The sequence below is a fragment of the Salvia miltiorrhiza genome, chromosome 1 (genome assembly GCF_028751815.1).
Source record: "Salvia miltiorrhiza cultivar Shanhuang (shh) chromosome 1, IMPLAD_Smil_shh, whole genome shotgun sequence".
NCBI classification, from domain to species: Eukaryota; Viridiplantae; Streptophyta; class Magnoliopsida; order Lamiales; family Lamiaceae; genus Salvia; species Salvia miltiorrhiza.
Window position 1 is genome coordinate 7804818 of NC_080387.1, and position 23318 is coordinate 7828135.

Below are 23318 nucleotides of genomic sequence, written 5' to 3' on the forward strand. Positions count from 1 at the left end.
TCATGGGTGAGGCTGTTTAATCATTGTGAATTTGTTGAATTCCTTGAATTTTGGCATTTGTTGTGTAGGGTATCCGTTTTTCAATTAAAAGCCGATTCCTTTTTATGAAAAAGGTCGAATTTCGATAGGTTCTCAACTAAAAAGATATATGTACTTTTATAAAAAGAGTCATCATCCGAGGAGAGCACTCAAAAACTTTCCATTTGATATGGACGAAGATCGTTCCCGGTAAAGTGTCGGCTTTCACTTGGAAAGCATTCCAAGATAGAATCCCCACAAGGTCTAACCTTTTGAAGAAAGCGATTGAAGTCGAAGATGTTGATCAAGGTTGTCCGCTCTACTCTGTGCATGAGGAGACGTCTAACCACATCCTCCTTTCTTGCCCCTTTGCTGCTACAGTCTTGAAAAAGGTGTGTGATTGGCTACAGATTCCTTACTTACTTCATCTACCATTCTTGACCACTTCTCTGAATTCATCGGCTCGGGCAAGAACAAAACCGCAAAGTTAATTTTCAATAGTATTTGACAATGCGTGTGCTGGAAGGTCTGGAAAGTTAGAAACATGAGAATTTTCGAGGATGGAACTCCGGATGTTGGTAAAGTTGTGGAGGACATTTTCTTGTTCACTTGGAAATGGATTAAGGCTAGATATGATCGCGACTTTTGCTTCTCCTTTCATGAGTGGGTCCTTGATCCCAGCTCTTGTTTTCCTTAGTCTTTTTTATGTGCTGTGTTGTCTCCATTCTTGTGCGCCGCTCTGTGTATTGTGATCGGACTTGAGTACTTCTTGTACTCTTTTGGCTTTAATAAAAATTGCTCTTGACTTTTCAAAAAAAAAATTAATAACATCAAATTGTACGTACAAATGTATCTGAAGTCCGTTCAAGCAGAGACAAAGTAAGAATTTTAAAAGTAGATAGGTGGAATTACAATCTACTTTTGTATGTGGAAACATGGTCTTTTTTTTGTGGAAGTATATGGAAACAAGTTTAGTAAACAAAATTCACATTTATATACTCTCTCCCTACCCAATAAATATGCATAGTTGACCATGACATGAATTTTAATAAAAAATTATTTAGAATATGGGTTAATTACCTCTAAATTCATAAACTTTGGTCAATTTCTATTTTTTTCCACAAACTTTGAACTTCCTATTAAAACCATCAACTATCAATTTTTCCTAATTTTCCCATCAAGCGCAGTTCTGGCAAAAATCGAACACACGTTGCAGAGGTTGTGGAACCCCAAGGGCTGGCTGCAGCTAGCAATAGTGGAATTGGCAGGGACGCGACACGTCATCCAATTGCAGCGTTGGTTTATCTCGATGGGGCGGCGGCACTTGGGTTAGGGTTTGGTGTAGGCGAGGATCCATTGTTTCGCAGCCGACGGGGGCGGTGGTGCTCCTCCCTGCAGTAACAACATAATTTGTGAGAGTAGCTGCACGTCACGTTGTAGCCTCCACCGTCTCCACCTCTATCTAAATCAACAACGAAATTATCTATGGTAAATCTCCTTGCCGTCGGCGGAGGCCAACGATTCGATCAGATCTACAAGCCTGCGACATAGGTTTTCCTGCAATCGGTGCAGAAGGGATGGCCGCAGGCGGCGGAGACCGTGTTTTGGGGGCTGAGACAGACGAAACGACGTCGTCTCGTCTTATGTGGTAGAGACTGCACACTTGGATGCCACGTTTTAAGTTACTTTCGCCACGTCGGATTTTTCCGGTATCAATTTTTGTTGAAAATGCACTTGATGGTAAAATTGGGAAATATTGATAGTTGATGGTTTCTATTAGGAAATTCAAAGTTTATTGAAAAAAGACGAAAATTGACAAAAGTTTATAAATTTAGAGGCAATTAGCCTTTAGAATATTGATAGTGGAAAAAGAGACTCACTTTTTGCATATTGTTAAATAGATTGTCTGTAAATATAAGTTATAAAGATAAAATTGTGAAAATTATATATGAATAGTGTCCAAAAATAGAATGAGCATAAATTTGAGAAACATATCAAAAAGGAAAAATATGCATAAATACGAGGTTTGTAGGGATTATATATAAATCAAAGAAAATACAAAATAGAATCTATTTATCTATTTATCATAATAAAAAAAAAATGGCTCGGGCAATCGTGGTTCATGCCCTGCGTCTGAGAAAAAGGCAGAACTTGTGATTCAATCCCAGATCTAAAGTGAAACTATTTAGGCAAAATCATAAATTTTACATGTCCACGGCAATATGCTTGTACAGTGTGGCGGGTAATCTAGGAGTAGGTATGGCCTCCAGCGGAGTCCGCATATAGGTTACAAGACCAGGATTCTCTCCCATGTCAATATCCTCCGGGCGGATTCCATTGGGGGGAGCCCAGTTGAAGTGATGCAAGAGGTGGCCTATCATGGAAGTGACCAAATTGATACCTAGTTGGGCGCCCGGACATACTCTCCTTCCGGCACCAAAGGGAAGAAGGCGAAAATCATGTCCCTTCATATCGACATCCTCCTCGAGGAACCTCTCTGGCCTAAATTCCGAGGGGTTCTTCCACACAGCAGGATCACGTGCAACTGCCCACACATTGACATGCACATTTGATCCCTTGGGGATGTCGTACCCACCAACCTTCACGTTGGTGTTGGCACGGTGAGGTAGCATGAGAGGGGTTGGAGGATGCAACCTCAAAGCTTCCTTGGCTACACATTGCAGATAGGGAAGGTTTGAGAAGTCCAGTTCAGTGATCACTCGTTCATAGCCAATTACACGGTCTAGTTCCTCCTGAGCCTTTTGTTGGACCCTTGGATTCTTGATCAGCTCGGCCATGGCCCATTCGACTGATATTGCAGTTGTGTCCATTCCTGCAGTGATCATGTCCTGCAAATTTCCTATCAGATTTAGCAAAAAGCTTTCCTCTTGTTTGATACTTCATAAACATAACATACAAGTACAAGACGAGTTTCAGAAGTCATGTCATCATTTCAATCTAGAGGGGTGAAAAAAGACATCATACTCAGATTATTGACATAAAGCTTTGCATCATTTAACCGAGTAAATTGAGTATGCATGTTCGAAAAGAAAAAATAATTATGCAAAACTGCCAATATTTGTGTGTATTCAACGCTGACTCACCCAGAGAAGGCCGATAATCGTATCCTCACTCAGATCATATTTATCTTTCAGTGTCAGCAAAGCATCGAAAAAGTGCTGTTTGGCTCCTCCACCTTTTTCGCGAGCAAGTGTGTGCTCTTCCATAATCTCACGAGTAAGTTTGTCCCTACGTGCTCCATGTTTGGCAAATGCATCTTCATCCAGTGGGAACATCCAACGGAGCCACTGGATATGCTCGGCCATTGCTAGGGATGCACCAAGCTTTAATCCATTCGAAACAATGGCCTTGAATTCCTGACCTTGTTTGTCTATTACCCCTTCGGAATTCACAAATCGTTTCCCAAATGCAAGCCTCGTAATGTTGTTGAATGCCACAGCTCCAAGATACTTCTTAACCAACAAGCTCTTCCCCGAGTTATCTGCACAATTATAAAGAATTCTTATGAAACCACAACTTACTATTTCAGAAAGCTGACATTCACATAATTTAGAATGCCAAACTCCTCGTATTATAGGATGTGAAACAGATTATGCATAGCCATTAGTCTTAGGGTGCGTTCTCTTTGATTGTAAATTTATCATAGGAAAAGAAGGGATAAATAAAATTTCACCCTTTAAATCCTTCCTTTCTTTTCCCTCATTTCCTACTTGACCCTTACTCATTCCTTCTTTTCACTACAAAGCAGGGATAATATTATCCCTCCAAAAATGGTGTGATCATATTATCCTTTGTAGTGAAAATGAAGAATGAGTCAAGTAGAAATGAGGGAAAAGAAATGAAGGATTTAAAGGGTGAAATTTTGATTATCCCTACTCTTGTCATGATAAATTTACAACTAAAGAAAGCGCACCCTTAATATGAAAGAATTAGAGAAATATGTCTAATTTCCCTCTTGAAGTTCACCTCTTGATTACACAACAAATGGCAATAACCGATGACTAAATTATATAGTAGTAATTCACAAATGCAATTAGGTCACCTGGAAACAAAATGAGGACTTTCAATCTAACACAATAGGTGGATTTGCAATTTTCCTATGCCTCATTGACATAAAATTCAAGTTTTTGACTCATACAAGAAAAGGAAAGATGTTATCATCTTGCAGTCATTTCTTTCTCCACCAAACCTACAGGACTATTTCAACTCACATCCACACTCAGCGCACATTCGATGACTCAATCCACAACCTATTGGTTGGTTGGAAATAGGGGTAACTCACATCTTAAACTGCATATTAATGAACGACTAATAACGCAAGAACCATCTCTCTAAAAAAAAATCAACAATTTTCAGAAGGAAAAAAAAAAAAAAACCGTTTTCCCATTTAAATGAGAATATTATATATATATACATACACCACACAGATCAATCTAAATCATAATGACTTCTGAAAACCACAGCTCAATCTCTACACAGCACTTGAACATGAACGATCAATAAATTGATACACAAACTAGCATCATTAAAGTGAAGAACGCGTGATTTGCCCTAATTTCAAGCATCACATTTTCAAGAGCCAGGACACACAATCCATGTAATTCTATAATTCATAGGTTACGATGAACAAGCTAATTGATAAAATCAACCATCAATTGTAAAAAAATAAACGAAAAAGAGTTGAGAAAGGCATACCGGGAGCAGTGCAGTCGTTGTAAATGGAGTGAACCATGGCGGTGACTTCATCCTCCCGAATGGGCCTCAAAGCTTCGAGGCGCTTGGGGGAAAACAGCTCCAGCGTACACACTTTTCTAACCTTGACATAGTGCGGCCCGTAATCCGCCCAAATGAGATCCTGCCCATCGCGGCTGAATTTGGCGGCGGAGCGGCTGCGGTGGCGGTCGGCCAGCTGCTGATCCTTCTCCTTGAGGACTTCCTTGGCGAGCTCGGTGTTGCAAACGACGACGTTTAGGGTGGAACCAAACCACACGGATATGATGGGGCCGTAGGTCTGGGCCCACTCGGCGAAGCAGCGGAAGCGGACGGGCTTGACGTCGTATAGGTTGCCGACGATGGGCAGGGGGCGTGGGCCCGGAGGGAGGCGGAAGCGGAGGCGGTAGTAGAGGTGGTGGAGGAGGAGGATGGCGGGGAGGGGGAGGAGGAGGAGGAGGAGGAGGAGGAGAGCGGCCATGGGAAGGGGTTAGGGGTGTGGATGGAAGTCGTTCAAGGGAAGTTTACTTATAGCGGTTGGGAGGAGTTGGTGAAGTAGCTGCACTGCAGTCTCTCAATGGGGGTTGGAGTTGGTGAAGGCTGTTTTCGTCATTTAATATCATCCATTTTGCTACTTCTTCATTTGCGATTTATGATGATGCTTTCAGAGCTTTAAATGTACAAAACACGGTGGTAGGTACTTCAATTATTCATAGAATAATGCCGATTGATATATATATATATGTGTGTGTAGTTATAGTTGGTGTTTGGTATACACGTTGGTCTAGATTATGACTAATAAACCTAAGATAAATGATATAGATAAATTGAGGAGTTAATATATAGATATGGACACTTTCATATTGTAAAATTAAAATTTGGCCTATGAAATAAAAACATTAAAAATTGGCCAATTTTTGTGTAAAATAGAAAATTACTCCTAACAATAAAAATTAGTCTAAAAGTAGCCATTTTTCTCTCCCTCTCTCTTCTCTTTCTATCGTACACTCATTTTCTCTCTCTTCTCTCCCTCTCCGGCTCTCCCTTCATTTTTGGTGTGATAATATTATTCATCCTTGAAGTGAAAATAAGGACGAAAAAAATGGTGAGCATCTCTTTTGTGTCAAATATTGAAAAATGAAGGAGACTTTTAAAGGCATAAATTTATGTTATCCATCTTTTTCCATGGATAAATTTATTCATCAAAGTAAACGCAGTCTTAGTAAAAAGAAATACTCCCTCCGTCCCGGCTTTTGGTATCCAGTTGAGAACGACACGGGTTATAATAAAGTGATTGGTGTGTTGTGAGTGGAATAAGGGTCCCACATTTTATGTGAGAGTTAAAATAATTAAAGTGGAGTAAGAGTCCCACTTACTTTTACCAAAAATAGAAATGGATACTAAAATATGAGACGGCCAAAAAAGGAAAGTTGGATACTAAAAGCTGGGACGGAGGGAGTAGTACTCATAAAGATAAAAACTGGAAAAACTAACATTTTTTTAAAATAAATATACCAATATACCTTTAGTGATTAAAAAAAATAACTTAAACTTATTCCCTCAACATGTTCCCCTCTCCTCACCCTAAATCCCAATCTGTCACCGCCATCCCCCTCCGCCTTCTACCACTGTCCATTGTTGCCGCTGCGCTACCTTGCCGTTGCAAGGTTTGTCGATCCAGATCTTTCTTTATCTCTGTCTCTCTCTTTCTCTCACATATGTCCATCGTCACCACCTTCTCTCTCTTTCTCTCTTATATCGTCTTTGGCTGTCGTCGCCGCCGCTCTCTCTCATTTACTCGATCTTTTCACGATTCATTGCCTTTGTCTCCCTCGTCTATTATCGCCTCATCTGCCCTCTCTCTCTCTCTCTCTCTCTCATTTTTCTCGCGATTCTCCAAGGCTATCTCTTGCCTCGTCGTCACCTCCTACCTTGCCGTCTTGATTCCCTAAAGCCACCGCTGCCTCGAACTCCACGTTGCTTCCTGCTTGTAAATGTTGTCTCCAAAATCATGATTATTGCACACTGTTTCGAAAAACTATATAACAATGTAAAAATATTGTTACACAATTTTGAAGATTTCGCGAAAATAGTGTAACAATGTAAAAAGTGTGTAAAAGACACTATTATGCACTTATGCGAAAAAATTGTGACTATTACATGATTTTGTAAAATCGTGTGAATCGAAAAAAGTGTGTAACAATGGTCTAATATACTCCATCCGTCCCATTATAAATGTACCACTTTTTATAATGGGATGTCCCATTTCATTTTGGCAAAATATTATCTCTCTATACCTAATATTTAAATAATTTTCACCAACTCACTTTATCGACTTTCTATACATTTCTTAATCTCCGTGCCCAAAAGCTATGAGACATTTGTAATGGGACGGAGGGAGTACAATTTTGTTCCTATTTTAAATCACGACTATTACACGATTTTATTGTAAAATTTTAATGGTCTCTAATATACAAAATTGAGAAATATAAAGATGATTGATTATAAAAGAATAAAAGATAGTTTGTAAAGGAATATGCAAAAAATATTCTTTTGAATTTGAGTTTCAGTTCGCAGGTTTTAGTAAGATTATTATTTGACGTGATAGATACTGAAAATTGAGTTTGTGAGTTGGAGATGACACAAAGACAACTAAAAAAATTGATCTTTAGATTGCTAAGGGCATGTAAAAGATTTGTTTTTGATACCATATTAAAATTGCTCAGAAAATTGAAAAAATGTAGAAGAAAAGAGAAAATAAAAAGATAGAAACTTCATTAAAAGATTACTTCAATGAAAGAAGAAGATAATAACAACAATTGGCGCCAAGAGCATCTCCAACCCATATTGTGCAACTATGCTCCAAAATACATGAGGATCCTCTATTTCACAATTTATTATGTCCCATCGTATCCTAGTTTAATTATTATTTTTATTTAATTTTTATGTACCAATATTTTATTATGATTTTAAGATATTATTAGGATTAATTTTGAAAGAGTTTAATGCCCCAAATTACCAAAAGTATAAATGTGTAATTTGACAGAGTAATGTTAGTACGAATGTTATCAACAGAATGTTAATAACATCAAAGGTAACATGCAGCAGAAATTAATAACACACAAGAATATTTTTTCACGGATTATATAAATATAACCTGTGAGTGCCTCAAGGCTAAATTCACTATGATCATCAACAATATACAGTACAGATTAAGATCTCTTTGGTAATCTATCGTTACAGATTAGCTGCCTAAGATAAATCTACCTATCTACTCTATGTACTAAAATGTTGAATCAACACAAAAACCAAAACAGCTGAAATAACAAAAGTTACTCGGATAAAAAACTACTTGCTACGCCCCAATGTCCTTGTATTTCAATTCTTGCCCTTGACCTCCCGTTAATACAAAATGAGACTTTACAGATTAGCTGCCTAAGCCTCCTTCGTCAAAGCAATCCTTGAAGAACTAGTGTCACGTTTGCAGTAGGAAAATTACGAGTTCATTGTGAGTGAATGTTAGGTCGCTGAAATTGCACTTCCAAACCGTAAGAATTTCTTTCTGCTTTTATAAACCTCCAAGTCGTGGTTAGTTTGCCCCACTCCCCACTTCTAGAAGCTTCCTATAACCGCTGCAATCTCTCTTCAAAAACTGCCAGTCGACCAACCACGAATGTTGGTTGAAAAGATCATGGGTTCTGAAAAATAGAAACAAACACTACTTTGGACCATGATTAACCACCATTCCACTTGTTAAAAACGTGGTCAATGATTTATGCCTAATGGTTCTTATTCTGGGGGTTTGATTGTGCCAGGCTGAGTTAATTGTTCTGAAAATTGGTGCGTTTTTTAGTCTGATTGATGTTTTGTAGGAGATTCTGATAAAATTGGAGGAAGAATGCTATGTTGGAGATATTGGATCAGAAATTGCTTATTTGGGCTCAAAGTGGTGCCCAGCGCTGATAATCACTCGCCAGCGCTGACAATCCCTCGCCAGCACTAACAACACTCCCCAGAGCGGACAAGGCAGCCAGAGCTGACCAAACTCAACAGAGCTGAATTTCATTCGCCAGAGTAGATTTCCATTGCTAGAGCTGGCAATCACTCACCTACGTCGCCAGAGTTGGCAATCACTCGCAAGGTCGCCAGCACTGCTTCAGAGCTGGCAATCACTCGCCAGCGCTGCCGAGACTTGCCGAGCACCTTATCCCTCGCCGCAATCTCCTGTGCGCGCACGCATGTCTTGCCGACTCTCTTTTAGGCCCAGATTTGCTGGGCCCTCTTGTTTTCATTAGGTTTGATGAAAGGCAGTCTATAAAAAGGGCTTAACTACTCTTTATCATGATCATCCTCCGCCTCCGGCACCAACAACATTTTAGGGTTGTTCTAGCTTTCAGAGTTCTTTGAGTTTTCCGAGATTCTGTTCTAGTTAGCTTTCAATTTTCCGTTTCGAAGTTGTAATCAGTGACAGTGATTCCATTCTCACGACGTTATTGGTATTTCTTATTTACTTTAATCTCTTTGAATCTGCATGCATTATATTGCGCTTTTAATTCTGCCTAGGGTTTAATAGTTTATTTTCTGAGTTTAGTTTTAAGTTGAGTTTTCAATCCCAAGCGTTAGTTTAATTATAATAATCAAACTTAAACTTTACTGCTTTCGTTGTGATACAATTAGGTGCCCTGTTGAATCTTCCTTGAGAGACGACTTGGGTTAGCTTACACACTACAATAGATCTCGTACGATTGCGAGTCAATCTAGCATAGTGTTTAGGTTGAGTCAGTCAACTACCACAAAAACTTTATTTCATAACTAAAGAATAATAAAACATGAAAAGAAAGTAAAGATTAAATCTATACAGTTACTAATGGAGAATCAAAGTACAGCTTCAAGGCAGACTCCGGAATATTGGTTGGTTCCAAATAATGTTGACAATCAACATTCAATGCAACATTTTCGGAGTCAACATTGACTCTAATAAATTTAATCTAAAGTTATGGTATATAATTTTTTTCAAAAAAATTAATTTTTAGTGATACATATTAATTAGAGTTCATTAATTAACAATATTTTTTTATTGGGTTAAGTATCAATTTCACCCCTAACGTGGAGGCCCCTAGAACGTTTAGCACCCTATGGACAGGGGTGTGTCAACTAAGCCCTTGAAGTATCTAATTTCCTCCAATTAAGCCCTCCGACTTAACGGAGAGTTAGCACCGTTAATTTTTTAATTTTTTTAATTTGTTGGTGGTGGGACCCACACCTTCTTATTCACCAAACTCACCGAAAACTTAAAATTTATCACAGATGACGACGCCAAATACGGCTTCGAGCGCAGCGAGATGTACCAGACCACCAACAAGGATATGATTTCCCGAACAATTCGATCACGAAGTAGCCGTCCAATTTCATAGACTCAACCACAATCTCACCGTTAAGCCCCTCAACTCCTCTTCCCAACCTCTCTATGGCTCCGTTTCACCAACTCCGCCACAAGATGAGGATGAAGACGATGAAGAGCCCGCCATCGGTGACTGCCTCATCTATGAAGATGGCATTTTCAACGACCCATTTATTGAAAACACCATAAATTCCAGGCGCTCCAGCGCTCACATCACCACCAATAAAGACGCCGATGTCTCGTCGAAAAACCTAATTCCGGATGAGTGGCTGGATGTCCAGAAAGGAATTGAACATCACGAAGAAGGAACGGTGGAAAATGGCGCAGGAATTGGAGTACGGCACGCGGGTGGAGAAGCGGAGGCAGGCTCTGATGCCTCTGAATTCGGAGGGATTTGAAAAAACGAGGCAAGATAAAATTGAACAAATAAGGCTGGAGAAATTTGAAAAAATTAAGCAGGAGAAGTTAAAGCAGTTGAGCCCCGTGGTGCCTGAGAAGGAGACAAATGGAGAGGTTATCGGTCCTTGTCGACTTTCCAGATTCCGATGGTGTGCGAGTTGATGGCGTTTGATTCTGCCGAATCGTTGGCCATGACGGCGAGCTCAGTGGATTTGGATAGTGAATTGTTTCAGCGACGAGCATCAATTTCATGGAAATTTAGAGAGAGGAGTAGTTGAGAGATGGACTGGTAGAGGCAAAGGCAGAAGGAGAAGTGGGCTAACAAGGATAGGATTAGGTTTCCAGCGTGTATCCGACGTGTTTCCGACGAATTTGGTGAAGTAGAAGGTGTGGGTCCCACCACCAACAAAATAAAAAAAATTAAAAAGTTAACAGTGTTAACTCTCCGTTATGTCGGAGGGCTTAATTGGAGGAAATTAGATACTTCGGGGGCTTAGTTGACACACCCCTGCCCATAGGGTGCTAAACGTTCTAGGGGCCTCCACGTTAGGGGTGAAATTGATACTTAACCTTTTTTTTTTTTTATAATAAATAAGGGTTAAATATCAAATAAGCCCCTATCATAGTGGCCTTTATCACGTTCAGCTCCCTATAGTCGAAGTTGGGCCAACTAAACCCCCGAAGTCCTTAATTTCAAACAATCAGGCCCTCTGCCCTAACGGCGATTTAACACCGTTAACTATTTTAATATATATATATATATAGGAATGGGATCATATAGATCCCAATGCTTATAATAGATCCCTAGATCCAAATCTTGTCCACACATTTATGACATGTGGCGCATCAAGATGGTGACACGTGGCAAGGATTCCAAGGCAAAATCTGGAGGGGTAAAATTGGAATGTAATTTTCGGATTTAATAATTAAAAAAATATAGTTTCACACAAAGATGCATAAAGTTTTCACATGAAATGCATAACTTTGAACAAAACAATGCATTTAATTTTTCCAATTTTGGTATTTTCACCACCCCACCCCATACCACCCCCCAATCCAGCCAACACCACCCCCCAACCCTCCCCATTACCACCCCCCAAAAATAGGCATGTTTCACATGCATATAAAATCAAACAAAAATGCATAAAGTTTTCACATAAAAATGCATTAAATTATACAAAAAATGCATTTCATTTTAATAAATCTGGTAGTTTCGCCACCCCACCCCTGCCCCTGCCCCCCCCACCCCCACCCCCCCCCAAATTTTTTTTTTTTCAAAAACTGATTTTTTGATTGCTGGCCGACCCCCACCCCCACCCACCCCCCCCAAAAAAAATTTTTATTTTTTTATTTTTTTCAAAACTGATTTTCAAAAAAAAAAAAAATTTTGGGGGGTGGGGTGGGGGGGTGGGTGGGTGGGGGGGGTCAGTGGTCAGAAAATCAGTTTTTGAGAAAATAAAAATAAATAAAAATTTGTGGGGGGGGGGTAGGTGGGGGGGTGGGTGGGTGGGGGGGTGGGGGGTAGGGGTGGGTCAGTGGTCAGAAAATCAGTTTTTAAAAAAATAATTTTTTTTTTGGGGGGGTGGGGGGTAGGGGGGTGCGTGGGGGTAGGGGGTGGGTGGGGTGGGGTTCTGGGGTGGGGTGGGGTGGGGTTCAAGGGTGTGGGGGGTGGGGTTGGGGTAGGGTGAAATCTTATGCATTTTTATATGAAACTTTATGCATTTTTATATGAAAGTTCATGCATTCTCGTATGAAACTTTATGCATCTAAAATATACCTATTTTGAGAAAATTTATTTATTATTTTTTTTTTTATTTCGAAAATTACATTCCAATTTTACCCCTCTCCAGATTTTGCCTTGAAATGCCTTGCCACGTGTCACCATCTTGATGCGCCACATGTCATAAATGTGTGGTCTAGATTTGGATTTACGGATCTATTATAAGCATAGGGATCCACCGGAACCCAACCTTATATATATATATATATATATATATATATATATATATATAGGGTGTGGTTCTAGAGAGAACTATATTATTTGTGAGAACGGGAGAACCATCAAATCTAATGCATCCACTGTAAAAATTAATGCATTCGCTGTTAAAATTAATGCACTAAAAAAATTAAAAAAAAATGCTCCCTTCAGGATTCGAACCCAGGATCTGCATTCATCCAACAAGATGATGCATCCACCGTAGATCTTGATAATCGAATGGCTGAAAATGGTTCTCCGGTCTTCTTTTATTTATGGTTCTTTCTTGAACCTCTCCCTATATATATATATATATATATAATTTTAACACGTTAATTTTTGTCGAAAACTGCGGAAACTCGCTGGAAACATTGTTTTGGGAAAGCCCTTCACCACCACCACCACCACCACCCACGACGGCGGAACAATGGCGCACCTTCCAAAGCCTCCGCCCCTCCATTTCCTTTCCCTCTTTCTCTCTCCTGCACTACGTCTTCTCCCTCCTCCCTCCACCTCTGCCTCTCTCATCGACGCCGCAACCCGCCACCGCATCCCCCTCTCTCCCCTTCCCCACCTCGTCCAATCCCTAGCCTCCAGCCTCCGCCGCAAATTCACATTCCCCTTATCTACCTCTCCATGCTCTTCCTCGGCGTCATCATCTCCCCTTCCAATCCCCTCTCTTCCAACTCCGACATCTCCCACTAGATCCACCTCACCAGACCAGCAATCGCCTTCGTCACATCCGCAACCGTCTCCAGGCTGCTGCCGTTGCCCCAGGGGACGGTGGTGCTCGACTCTCCTAAGTTTGAATCCCTCATATTTCCCTGTGGCACCGAATTCAATCCGCCGGAGGTGTTTCAGGATGATATGGCGGCGATTCTCTATTCCTCGAGCACTGCGGGGAGGGTGAAGAGTGTGTTTCCGGCCAGTTTCTAGCGAAAATTAACGATGTTGAAAAAAAAAATATAGTTAACGGTGTTAAACGACCGTTAAGTCGGAGGGCCTAATTGTTCGAAATTAAGGACTTTAGGGGTTTAGTTGGCCCAACTTCGACTATAGGGAGCTAAACGTGATAAGGGCCACTATGATATGGGCTTATTTGATACTTAACCCAATAAATAATTATAAAATATCAAAATTTAGAGTGAGATACAACAAGTTGTGGACAGATGAATCTCATCATCCGCTCTAAGTACATCCCAAATGTGTTTGAATTCACTTTTTAAACCGAAGAAATGTTCACAATTACTTTCAACTTACCCAAATATTATTAGTAGATTAGAGTGGTTAGAAGAAGCATCCAGAAAAATTGCGTAAAATTTTTAAGTAGTCAAAATGAAGCATAAAACATAATTTATGGCTACACATTGAAAAAACATAAAATTTGACCATATTTAATTAAGTAAAAATAAAATAAATTTGACTTAATTAAGTAAAAATAAAATAAATTTAATTAAGTGCATTAAATTTGCGGACCAATACACTTTTCTTTTTCTCTCTAATCTCTGTGTCTTGGCTATTGAGAATTTGAGAGGGAGGGAGTAGTAGTTGCTCAAGAAGATGGAATGACGAGTGAATAATATTTTGACAGCTTCTGGTTGAGTTGAAAGAAAATCCGAATCCAATGGAAGATTCCATCACGACTCCGATCCCCATCTTCTCGACGTTAATTTCCCCTCTGAGTCTCAACGGAAGTGAATCGAATTCGAATTCGAGGAGAAAGCCCCTGAGCTTGTGGCCAGGAATGTACCATTCACCCGTGACGATTGCTCTTTGGGAGACGAGGTCGAAAACCTTCGAGAGACTTCTGGATCCCCCACTGGATGCTCCCCCGCAGACTGAATTGCTCACCAAAACCCCATCGCGGAGCAGAATGACTATTCTCTACAACTTCTCCACTGATTTCATTTTGAGGGAGCAGTATAGGGATCCTTGGAATGAGGTCAGAATCGGGAAGCTGCTTGAAGATCTCGATGCTTTGGCCGGCACCATTTCAGTCAAGGTGCTAATTCATTTTTAACATTCCTATTTTTATTTTTATTTTTATTTTGGTTACTCCATATTCTCATACTTAATGTGGAATATAGAAAAACTAACAAAAATGTCACAAAATTTAATGAAAACTCACATAATGATTACATAAACTCCATTGCTTTGAATGATGTTAGCTCATTTCTAATAAATTTGTGTTAAAATTCACATCATCGTCTCACAAGCTACATAATCTTTTCATGATTGCAATTTAAATTTTCGAACACTTTTGTTTTTTTTGTGATAGTGAAATGAGAATAGTGTGGGTATTTAATTGTAATTATGTATAGATCGGGACATTTTCGTTAAAGGTCAATAGTTTGGGTACTAAGCAATAAAGTTTCCTTCATAGAAATGCCCTGTTGCAGGGGGAGCTTGTTAGTCCTGGCTTGATTGATATGTATCAGAAAACACTTAGATATGGCTGAAATGAAACTTAGTACTAATTGTTACTACAATTTTACAGTTGAACTTGAATTGCTTGTGGTTTAATTATAGGGAACATTTGTTATATGTTGTTTGGGTTTAAAGGGAATTCATCAACAGTTGCACGATTTGCTAACGACTGATACGTTTTGTATTAGCACTGTGCAGACGATGACAGCACTACCAGACCGCTCTATCTGGTTACTGCTTCCGTTGACAAGATGGTGCTGAAGAAGCCGATAAGTGTGGATATCGATTTGCGTATATCTGGTGCAGTTACGTGGGTCGGCCGGTCTTCTATCGAGATTCAGCTAGATGTAACACAGCCTCCAACTGGTAAAAATTATACTGATTGTCTTATTATATAGATTGTTTGCATAGTTATAGTTTACTCGTTTTTAATGCATTCACTCTATTCCCCCAACTTACGTAGTTGTATCAATCTTTATAGTTCCTTTGTTCTTTTGTTAGGTTCACTTGTTGATATTCATGCAACTTATGCGATTCTACCTTCATATTAAAAGTCTATCTATGTCTTCTACTGAGTGAGGTGTTGATGCAGGTAGAAGCGTGAAATATATTTGATATTGATAAATATACGAACTCCGTTGATAACCATTGTATACCGAAATACGTACAATAAGGGTTAATCCGTTGATTCACTCATGAATACCGGAAGAACACCGCGAAAAGGGAACAATTCCACCCTCTACATTTTAACTCTCAATTCGACTCCCAGTTTGTTTCCTTTTAGATGTTTAGGGTTTTATTATAAATAGGAGTTTTATTTATGTTTTAGGGGAGTCGAATTGAGAGTTAAAATGTAGAGGGTGGAATTGTTCCCTTTTCGCGGTGTTCTTCCGGTATTCATGAGTGAATCAACGGATTAACCCTTATTGTACGTATTCCGGCATACAATGGTTATCAACGGAGTTCGTATATTTATTAATATCAAATATATTTCACGCTTCTACCTGCATCAGTTGGTATCCAGAGCCTTGCTACGCTCCTACGCGATGTCTCCCCGTCAATCAACCGTTCAGAATGTTCAAGATTATCTCCATCGTGACGACGATCAGATAGAATCATATCATATATTATATCTTTAATTATTGATTTGTCTTGTTGGTCAAGTTAGTTTGTTTCCTTTTAGATGTTTAGGGTTTTATTATAAATAGGAGTTTTATTTATGTTTTAGGGGAGTCGAATTGAGAGTTAAAATGTAGAGGGTGGGATTGTTCCCTTCTCGCGGTGTTCTTCCGGTATTCATGAGTGAATCAACGGATTAACCCTTATTGTACGTATTCCGGTATACAATGGTTATCAACCAACTGATGCAGGTAGAAGCGTGAAATATATTTGATATTGATAAATATACGAACTCCGTTGATAACCATTGTATACCGAAATACGTACAATAAGGGTTAATCCGTTGATTCACTCATGAATACCGGAAGAACACCGCGAAAAGGGAACAATTCCACCCTCTACATTTTAACTCTCAATTCGACTCCCCTAAAACATAAATAAAACTCCTATTTATAATAAAACCCTAAACATCTAAAAGGAAACAAACTAACTTGACCAACAAGACAAATCAATAATTAAAGATATAATATATTATACAATTCTATCTTCATCAGGTGTTTTGATTAATTATTGTAAGAATGCAGTTTGAACTAAAAGAAAGCTTTCCTTTGACAGAGTCAGCTGAAGCAACTGATTCAGTTGTTCTAACGGCCACATTCATTTTTGTTGCTCGTGACTACAAGACACTGAAGGCTGCTCCTGTGAATAGACTGAGTCCAGAAACAGAACGCGAGAAGTCACTTTATGAAGCAGCAGAAGCAAGAAATAAGGTGAGAAAAAGCAAGATTAAAGGGGAGCAGAAGACGATTGAGAATGGAGGGATTAATAGAGTTGCAGCATTACTAGCGGAGGGGCGGATCTTGTGTGACATGCCCGCCTTGGCAGATAGAGATAGCATTCTTCTTAGAGAAACTAGACTCGAGAACTCGTTAATGTGTCAGCCACAGCAAAGGAACATTCATGGTCGGATATTTGGAGGGTTTCTTATGCACAGAGCATTTGAATTAGCCTTTTCAACGGCTTATGCTTTTGCAGGAATGATGCCATCCTTTCTGGAGGTTGATCATGTTGATTTTCTTAGACCGGTAAGTTATGTTCGACATTGCTGGCATCATCTTCATCTATTATGATATGATTAACACATGGACATGGTAATGTAGGTGGATGTTGGAGACTTTTTACGGCTCAAGTCTTGTGTATTGTATACAGAAAGTGAGAGTTCGGATCAGCCCTTAATCCATGTGGAAGTGGAGGCACATGTTACCAGGCCAGAGTTGAGGTCTAGTGAGGTATGGTATGATATGATCCTATGCTTAAATTGGAATTTTGCAACTTCAACTTCAATCCATTGTTTCTCATTCAGGTATCCAATAGGTTTTACTTCACCTTCACCGTTCGACCTGAAGCAAAGCCTAAGAATAATGGAGTTAGGATCAGGAAAGTGGTTCCAGCAACAGAGGAGGAAGCACGCACAATCGTTGACCGCATCGATGCTGATTCTCTCGCTTCACCGTACTAATTCTTGCTGCATTTCCATTGCAACACAGAATAAAGTAATACTAATATCATGTTTCAGTTTAACCATTGAAAGAAACCACATGAGTATAATCTCAAATAAATTTATATGTAACATCTTAACTAATACTATTATCTTGTCTTATGATTTGCTATCCAAATTGACAAGAAATGTCTATATGATATACATCAAAAAGTCAGGCAGTTAAAAAACATTGATCTCGAGAAACAAATAATAGTGAACTCAAGAAACCATGCTTATGTACAGCAAGAATTCTGGAAATCAGTACTTTTTACAGAGTAGAAATACAAACATCAACCTTTGACTGACTGAGGCCTTATCGCTTGGAAGATTATCTTGGTGTATATCTGTAACACATGGAAGTTTCAAAATCTTTTACATTCACCTATATTATAAATACAAATGGTTAAAATGAATATGCTAGTACCTAATAAGGTTGGGAGGCACCATCCTTACATTTTCATCGCCATAAACCTAAGAAGATGCCGCCACCACCTCATGTGAGAGCTAAACTAACAACTCTCCTCATCCGAGGAAGAGTGCCGCTGTCTACTTGGAAACCCCCCCACAACCTGCTGTAACATTGGGTTAATAGGAACTGGGAACTTGTAGGCGGAACTCACCATGGTTCGTTCGTTTATCATCCCAACTTCCTTGCAGACCCGGTCTAAAATCGTTAGGAAGTCCCTCACCACCAAGAAAATTCTGAAAGGATGGGCCTCTTCCTTCGCTGAGTTTCCATGGAAATACTCGGTAATCTCCTTCACAAGAGACAGAGCAACGCTTTCTTGGGCTTGAATCCTAATAATTTCCTCCTCTGCCTTTTTCATGAAGCTGCTCATCGAGTCGGAAAACTTGTTGCTGCTGCTGCTGTCCTCCAAGGACATTGCTTTCACTAATCTTACAACCTCAGATATGTTTCCGATTCCTTTTGAAAGTTTGGAGACATCGCTGCTCAGCACCTCTGCATCCATAGTAGCAGCTTTCTTTACATTTGATAACTCACCACTAAGACCAGAAACAACTTGGAGGCCAAGCTTTCTGCATTTGGCATCATCACTTATGGCAGTGTTCTCAGTTGGGCCACCACCAGAAAGACGGGCACCCTCGCTTCTTATTATCTCCTGAACAACAAAATGCAAGAGCGTTGTCTTCCCATCTGCTCCTTTGATATCAACAAGCTTGAGGAGTGTGTCTAGTTTGAAAGCATGTGCATCACCCCGATTTGTTCCCACATTCATGCGATTTCCAGTCTTTAGTACTGCTTCTAGAAGCTTGAGGAACATCCTGCTGGTCCTCAATTCTTCACAAGCTGCCTGTAATATCAAAAATTTCTAAGTTGACATCACAACTACATGAGCTAAAGAAGGATTTTCTGTAAATATAATTAACCTAATGTTATAAAATTTTATTCCTTTCCTGGTCACAGACGCAGAGAAAGTTGAAAAATCAAACTGGCATAGCTAGGGCATTAGAATTATCTGATATTACAAGGATAGATTAGACTCTATCTAGCAGAATCACACCCTACTGACGAAAGTTTTTAGGTGGAGAGAACCTATTATTTCTGGTGACTAAATGAAGTAAATGGAGAATAATATCATTATACCAGCAGGACTCTAGCACAAAAACATAAAGATATATATACGTTTAGCACAGAGCTTCTGCAGACAATCTCTGTCCAAACTGTAGCTGTGGTGGCAATAAGATTCATTCAATACATATGTCAAGCTAAATCTTGTTACTATTTAAGTTTCTTGCAACAAATCTATAATATTTATAGAATGCGTCTAAAAAGTTGAGGATTGGATTAAATAGTACCTCCAATGTTGCAAATGAATTTTTTAGGTATTCCACCTCATATTCAAAATTTGATATGTATAGCATTGCATCAACTCTTCTGAAAGCATGGGGTATGTCAAGAACTGCCTTCAAAAATCTTTCAGCAGCCCCAAGCTTGGTAGGTGAAACATCTTTATATTCTTTTAGCTTTCTCTCCTCTTCTTTAGTCGGTGCCATCTTCATTAAACTCTCAAGAAGCTCAGTACCAAGAATATCAGTATTGCCTGGATCAAGAGCAAGATGAGTTAGGAAGAAGAAGGTTGATCTTCAAAGACAAGCATAGAGGAGAGTTGAATAATCATATTTCTTTATGGGGTATCGCTCTATTCCCCCTGGCTTCGATGAGCCAATTTCTTTAAATAGCATTAATGTGAATATGAGAAGGGTTTATGGCTCAAGATTTACAGTATTAGCCAGCCAGGATGTAAGATATAGCAATTTCTTTTAGGCAACTTGTTATATACTATATAATAAAATGCCTCAACCTTAAGCTGGTCATTATCCAGAAAACCAAAAGGATAGGTAAATTTACTAGAACCTGAGGTAATTTAAAGACAACTTCAAATTGCAGAGCATGAGAAGCATCATCAGGAACAAAAATATTGTTATGTGGAATTGCAATTATGGATAAAGCAACTTCCAACAATTTCAAGCTTTCGGCAAATAAGAGCAGACCGATATATAAATATATACTGTATATTTTTGTGAGTGTGTGTGTGTGTTTCGAATATTGCATGACTACCACCCCCTTGCTAAAACCAAAAAATGCATAACCCGCACACGCTATCATGGCATAAAATTTCCTCTGCGATTAGATGGTGTGAGAAAAAGGCTCTACTTAATGTTAAAATCACAGAAAGCACGGGGTTAATATAGAATACCTTCCATAAGGCCCTCGCAAACCTCCTCTACCGTGACATTGAGCGCCCTGAACAAGATTGCAATGTTTTGCGCCTTCTTGGGATCAAGAACCCTGTTACTATTGTCTTGGCGAGGTGTGGGAAGAACATTCCACCCAGTTGCTTCGCTTGGAGTTGGTTTCGAAGCATTTGCAACGAACAACGTCTCGATCATCTCCTCGTTCAATCTGCATTCAATCAACACATTAGTCCATCAATTTAACTGAAAGTTAAAATCACAAAGAAGACCACATATCCTTGTTAAAAGGAAGTAAGAATGATCGTACTTGAAAGAGCTACATTTGAGCTGATCCCACACCATTTCACGATCGGAGCTCGCCCTCACTTTATCCCAATGCAACGGCTTCAACTTTGTTTTGGGAGTAGTCTCCTCATTCCGCTGTACAGTTTCACCATTCTGCTCAACGCTTTCTGAGCCATTTTTAGGCAATTCAATCGGAGAAATCAATGTCGGGCCAGCCATCGGTCTTAACGGCGTAGCCAGGGAGGGTGGTCCGGTGACGAGCTTTTTGGCCGGCGGAGCTGGAGTTCTCGGACTATCCCACACTTTACCTGCTACCGGCGGAGGAGGTGGTGGCGGGGGGACAGAAGCTGGTGAGCGTGAGGGAACAACAAGAGGCGGCGGTGGAGGTGGATGCGGTTTTGGAATGCTGATTCTCACCGGGGATTCCGTGTTCTGATCAGAGAAACTCGAAATCCGCGGCGATGACTCTTCGCTTCTCCTGGAGTATCTCTCCGGTGATGATGAACTTGGCGGCGATGGAGATGCGGATTCCTTACGCAAGAAATCTGGCGGCCGAGGGGACAACGTCAATTGCCGATGCAACGGCGCGATATTCTGGATCTCAATTAGGTCGGGCGATTTAGGAATCGAATTCCTAGGGCTCAAACTGTTTGCTGGAGAAAGACTCAGCGAAATGGACCTCGCCGGAGAGCCCGTAGCCGATCCGGAAGCAGAAGAAGAGTAGGTTGAGGAAGAATTCGAAGTTGAGCCATTAAAATTTTCCACATCAATGGCGGCAAACGCCCTTCTAGAAGCTGATCCGGCGCCAATCGAACTCTCCCTGCCGTTCAACGAGCCCTTGGGAGAGTAGAACTCTTCGTCTTCATCGTCTCTGCTCGACGCCACGTCAGCATTGTTCCGATAACTCCGCCTGGAACTCTGCTGTGCGTTCAACGGCGGCAACGGCCGGAGCTCCGGGGAGTCCATTTTCCTCGGATTTGAAGTGCGGTTGTCGCCAGGGGCGCTACTGCTTCCATTGTAGATAATGCCGCCGCCCGTAGTGGCGGCGGCGGCATGTGAATTGACCAAAGTGCCGAGGTACAGGAACTCTGAGCTGGTCTGCGAAGGTCTCTGAAGCTTGGGAATGTGGCGGTTATCAGGAGGGCCGCGGAATGTGGTGGCGGTAGTGGTGGTGGTGCTGTCGGATCTCTGCGATTTAGCGTGGTCGTGAGCGGACGATCTCTCGGTTCTCCTGCGGTTGCGGAAGTGGATGAAAAAGGCGAGGGTGAGGATGACGACGGCGGCGATGACGGCGGCAACAGCGGCGGCGATGAGCTTGGCGGAGGCAGATTTGGATTTGGAGTGGGGGAGGTTGAGGGAGGTGATGTTAGCGGGGAAGGAGGCGAGGGAGGCCGGGGAGGGGGGCGGTGGGGAAGAGGGATCGGATGGGAAGAATGGGGTGTTGTTGGGGGTAGAAGTGGAAAAGGGGTATTTGGGGATGGGTGGTGGCGGTGGGGGCGGGGTAGGGGGCTGTGAAGGGGGGGAGGAATCCTGCGGGAAGAATGGCTGGTGGAGAATACGGCGGCGGTGGAGGGCGGCGGTGCTGCTCATCCAGGATAACAAGAAGAGGAGGAGGATGCTGGAGGAGGGCATTGATGTTGTCTTTGTGTGTGTTTCTCTAAGAAAGAGATAGAGAGTTAATGCCAGATTTGGGGGTGGAGGAATGTGAGAATATCCAGTCACATTGCACACACACCGTGTTGCTCTGCTTATCTGTGTGTGTGAGAGAGAGAGACAGACAGAGAATAGAGAAGAGAGAGTAGAGAGAAGAGAGAGAGAGAGAGCTACATGAACAAGGTGAGTCAGTGAGAGTGTGAGAGGTGGGAAGGGATACACACAGTAAAGAAGAAAGGGTGAAAAAGGCGGGGATTAAATTAGGGGTAAATAATTAGGAAGGGACTAATGTTTTATGCATGAATGAAGCCAGCTAAGACTCTGCTGGTCTCCTTCTCCGTCCATGACGTCACTTCCTTACTTGCACCATTTTATGCTCTATTATTTTATAACTATTAAAAATATTTTATAACTACGCATTACATTATTATTAACATGTCGTTACCACTTTACCTAAAAAAAAAAAATATTGTCGCCACCACTTCCACTGTAAACTTCATCATATTCACTACCGACACTAAAGTTACCCAGAACCATCCCATGATTTCCGTAAACCGTACAAAACGTAATTTGATACAAAATGTTTTGGTTTCATACGGATTGTAATTTACATAACACCTCTATTATGTCATATTTTTGGAACTATAAAAATAAGTCTTAAATAAAGGTTTAAATAAAAATAAAAAAATTCTCTAATTTTTTAATGCATGCAAAATATATAAAAATTATATATAATACTTAACTTGAAGATTAAATAATTAAACGAATCAAGCAAGAAAATGAGGGAAATAATTCGAAGATAATATAGCACATAAGGGTGTGTAACGTTTTAATTGTAAATATTCATCGTGAAAAAAGAAGGGATACAAAAAAAAATATTTTTTAAGTTTTTTTTTTCATTTCCTACAAAATAGAATTTTAAGTTTGTTAATTTTTTATTTTCGCTCCAACAAGAGATAATATTATCATACCATAAATGGAGGGGTAATATTATCTCTTCTTTGAAGTGAAAAGGAAGAACAAAAAAGGGTAAAATTCTATTTTGTAGGAAA

General features: G+C 40.3%; 3 protein-coding genes across 7 annotated transcripts; 1 reads left to right on the top strand and 2 right to left on the bottom strand.

Annotated features, from left to right (window-relative positions):
• Nucleotides 1-2028: 2028 nt before the first annotated feature.
• On the bottom strand, nt 2029-5463 carry LOC131006470 (cytochrome P450 98A2-like). Its single transcript, XM_057933627.1, has 3 exons — nt 4735-5463; nt 3123-3520; nt 2029-2867 (listed from the first exon to the last, which is right to left on the bottom strand). Exons 1-3 carry the CDS (start codon nt 5228-5230, stop codon nt 2223-2225), a joined length of 1539 nt encoding a protein of 512 aa, XP_057789610.1. The 5' UTR covers nt 5231-5463; the 3' UTR covers nt 2029-2222.
• Nucleotides 5464-14001: 8538 nt separating this feature from the next.
• LOC131006472 (acyl-coenzyme A thioesterase 2, chloroplastic-like) lies at nt 14002-17915 on the top strand. Of its 4 annotated transcripts, XM_057933632.1 has the most exons (6): nt 14002-14526; nt 15140-15317; nt 16686-17155; nt 17231-17359; nt 17434-17601; nt 17634-17757. In XM_057933632.1, the coding sequence occupies exons 1-5, from the start codon at nt 14149-14151 to the stop codon at nt 17587-17589; spliced, it is 1311 nt and encodes a 436-aa protein (XP_057789615.1). In that variant the 5' UTR covers nt 14002-14148; the 3' UTR covers nt 17590-17601; nt 17634-17757. The 4 variants fall into 4 exon arrangements, with proteins under 4 accessions (XP_057789615.1, XP_057789616.1, XP_057789614.1 ...); XM_057933633.1 differs by having other exon boundaries at nt 17231-17364; nt 17445-17757; XM_057933631.1 differs by having other exon boundaries at nt 17434-17757.
• LOC131006471 (formin-like protein 1) lies at nt 17807-22529 on the bottom strand. Of its 2 annotated transcripts, XR_009095536.1 has the most exons (5): nt 20636-22529; nt 20331-20536; nt 19429-19673; nt 18035-18923; nt 17807-17954 (listed from the first exon to the last, which is right to left on the bottom strand). XR_009095536.1 is itself a non-coding variant. In XM_057933628.1 (4 exons), the coding sequence occupies exons 1-4, from the start codon at nt 22243-22245 to the stop codon at nt 18120-18122; spliced, it is 2865 nt and encodes a 954-aa protein (XP_057789611.1). In that variant the 5' UTR covers nt 22246-22529; the 3' UTR covers nt 17807-18119. The 2 variants fall into 2 exon arrangements, 1 of the variants encoding a protein (XP_057789611.1); XM_057933628.1 differs by having other exon boundaries at nt 17807-18923.
• Nucleotides 22530-23318: the final 789 nt, after the last annotated feature.

What these genes read in the sequence shown, in the direction of transcription:
- LOC131006470 (XM_057933627.1), bottom strand. Translation starts at nt 5,230, where the DNA reads ATGGCCGCTCTCCTCCTCCTCCTCCTCCTCCTCCTCCCCCTCCCCGCC. An exon ending in CAACGACTGCACTGCTCCCG is followed by an intron (nt 3,521 to 4,734) that starts GTATGCCTTTCT and finishes ATAATTGTGCAG; the next exon opens with ATAACTCGGGGAAGAGCTTG. An exon ending in CGATTATCGGCCTTCTCTGG is followed by an intron (nt 2,868 to 3,122) that starts GTGAGTCAGCGT and finishes GGAAATTTGCAG; the next exon opens with GACATGATCACTGCAGGAAT.
- LOC131006472 (XM_057933630.1), top strand. Translation starts at nt 14,149, where the DNA reads ATGGAAGATTCCATCACGACTCCGATCCCCATCTTCTCGACGTTAATT. An exon ending in TGTAACACAGCCTCCAACTG is followed by an intron (nt 15,318 to 16,685) that starts GTAAAAATTATA and finishes TTCCTTTGACAG; the next exon opens with AGTCAGCTGAAGCAACTGAT. An exon ending in ATGTTGATTTTCTTAGACCG is followed by an intron (nt 17,156 to 17,230) that starts GTAAGTTATGTT and finishes ATGGTAATGTAG; the next exon opens with GTGGATGTTGGAGACTTTTT.
- LOC131006471 (XM_057933628.1), bottom strand. Translation starts at nt 22,245, where the DNA reads ATGCCCTCCTCCAGCATCCTCCTCCTCTTCTTGTTATCCTGGATGAGC. An exon ending in CTCAAATGTAGCTCTTTCAA is followed by an intron (nt 20,537 to 20,635) that starts GTACGATCATTC and finishes GATTGAATGCAG; the next exon opens with ATTGAACGAGGAGATGATCG. An exon ending in TTGCGAGGGCCTTATGGAAG is followed by an intron (nt 19,674 to 20,330) that starts GTATTCTATATT and finishes CTCTTGATCCAG; the next exon opens with GCAATACTGATATTCTTGGT.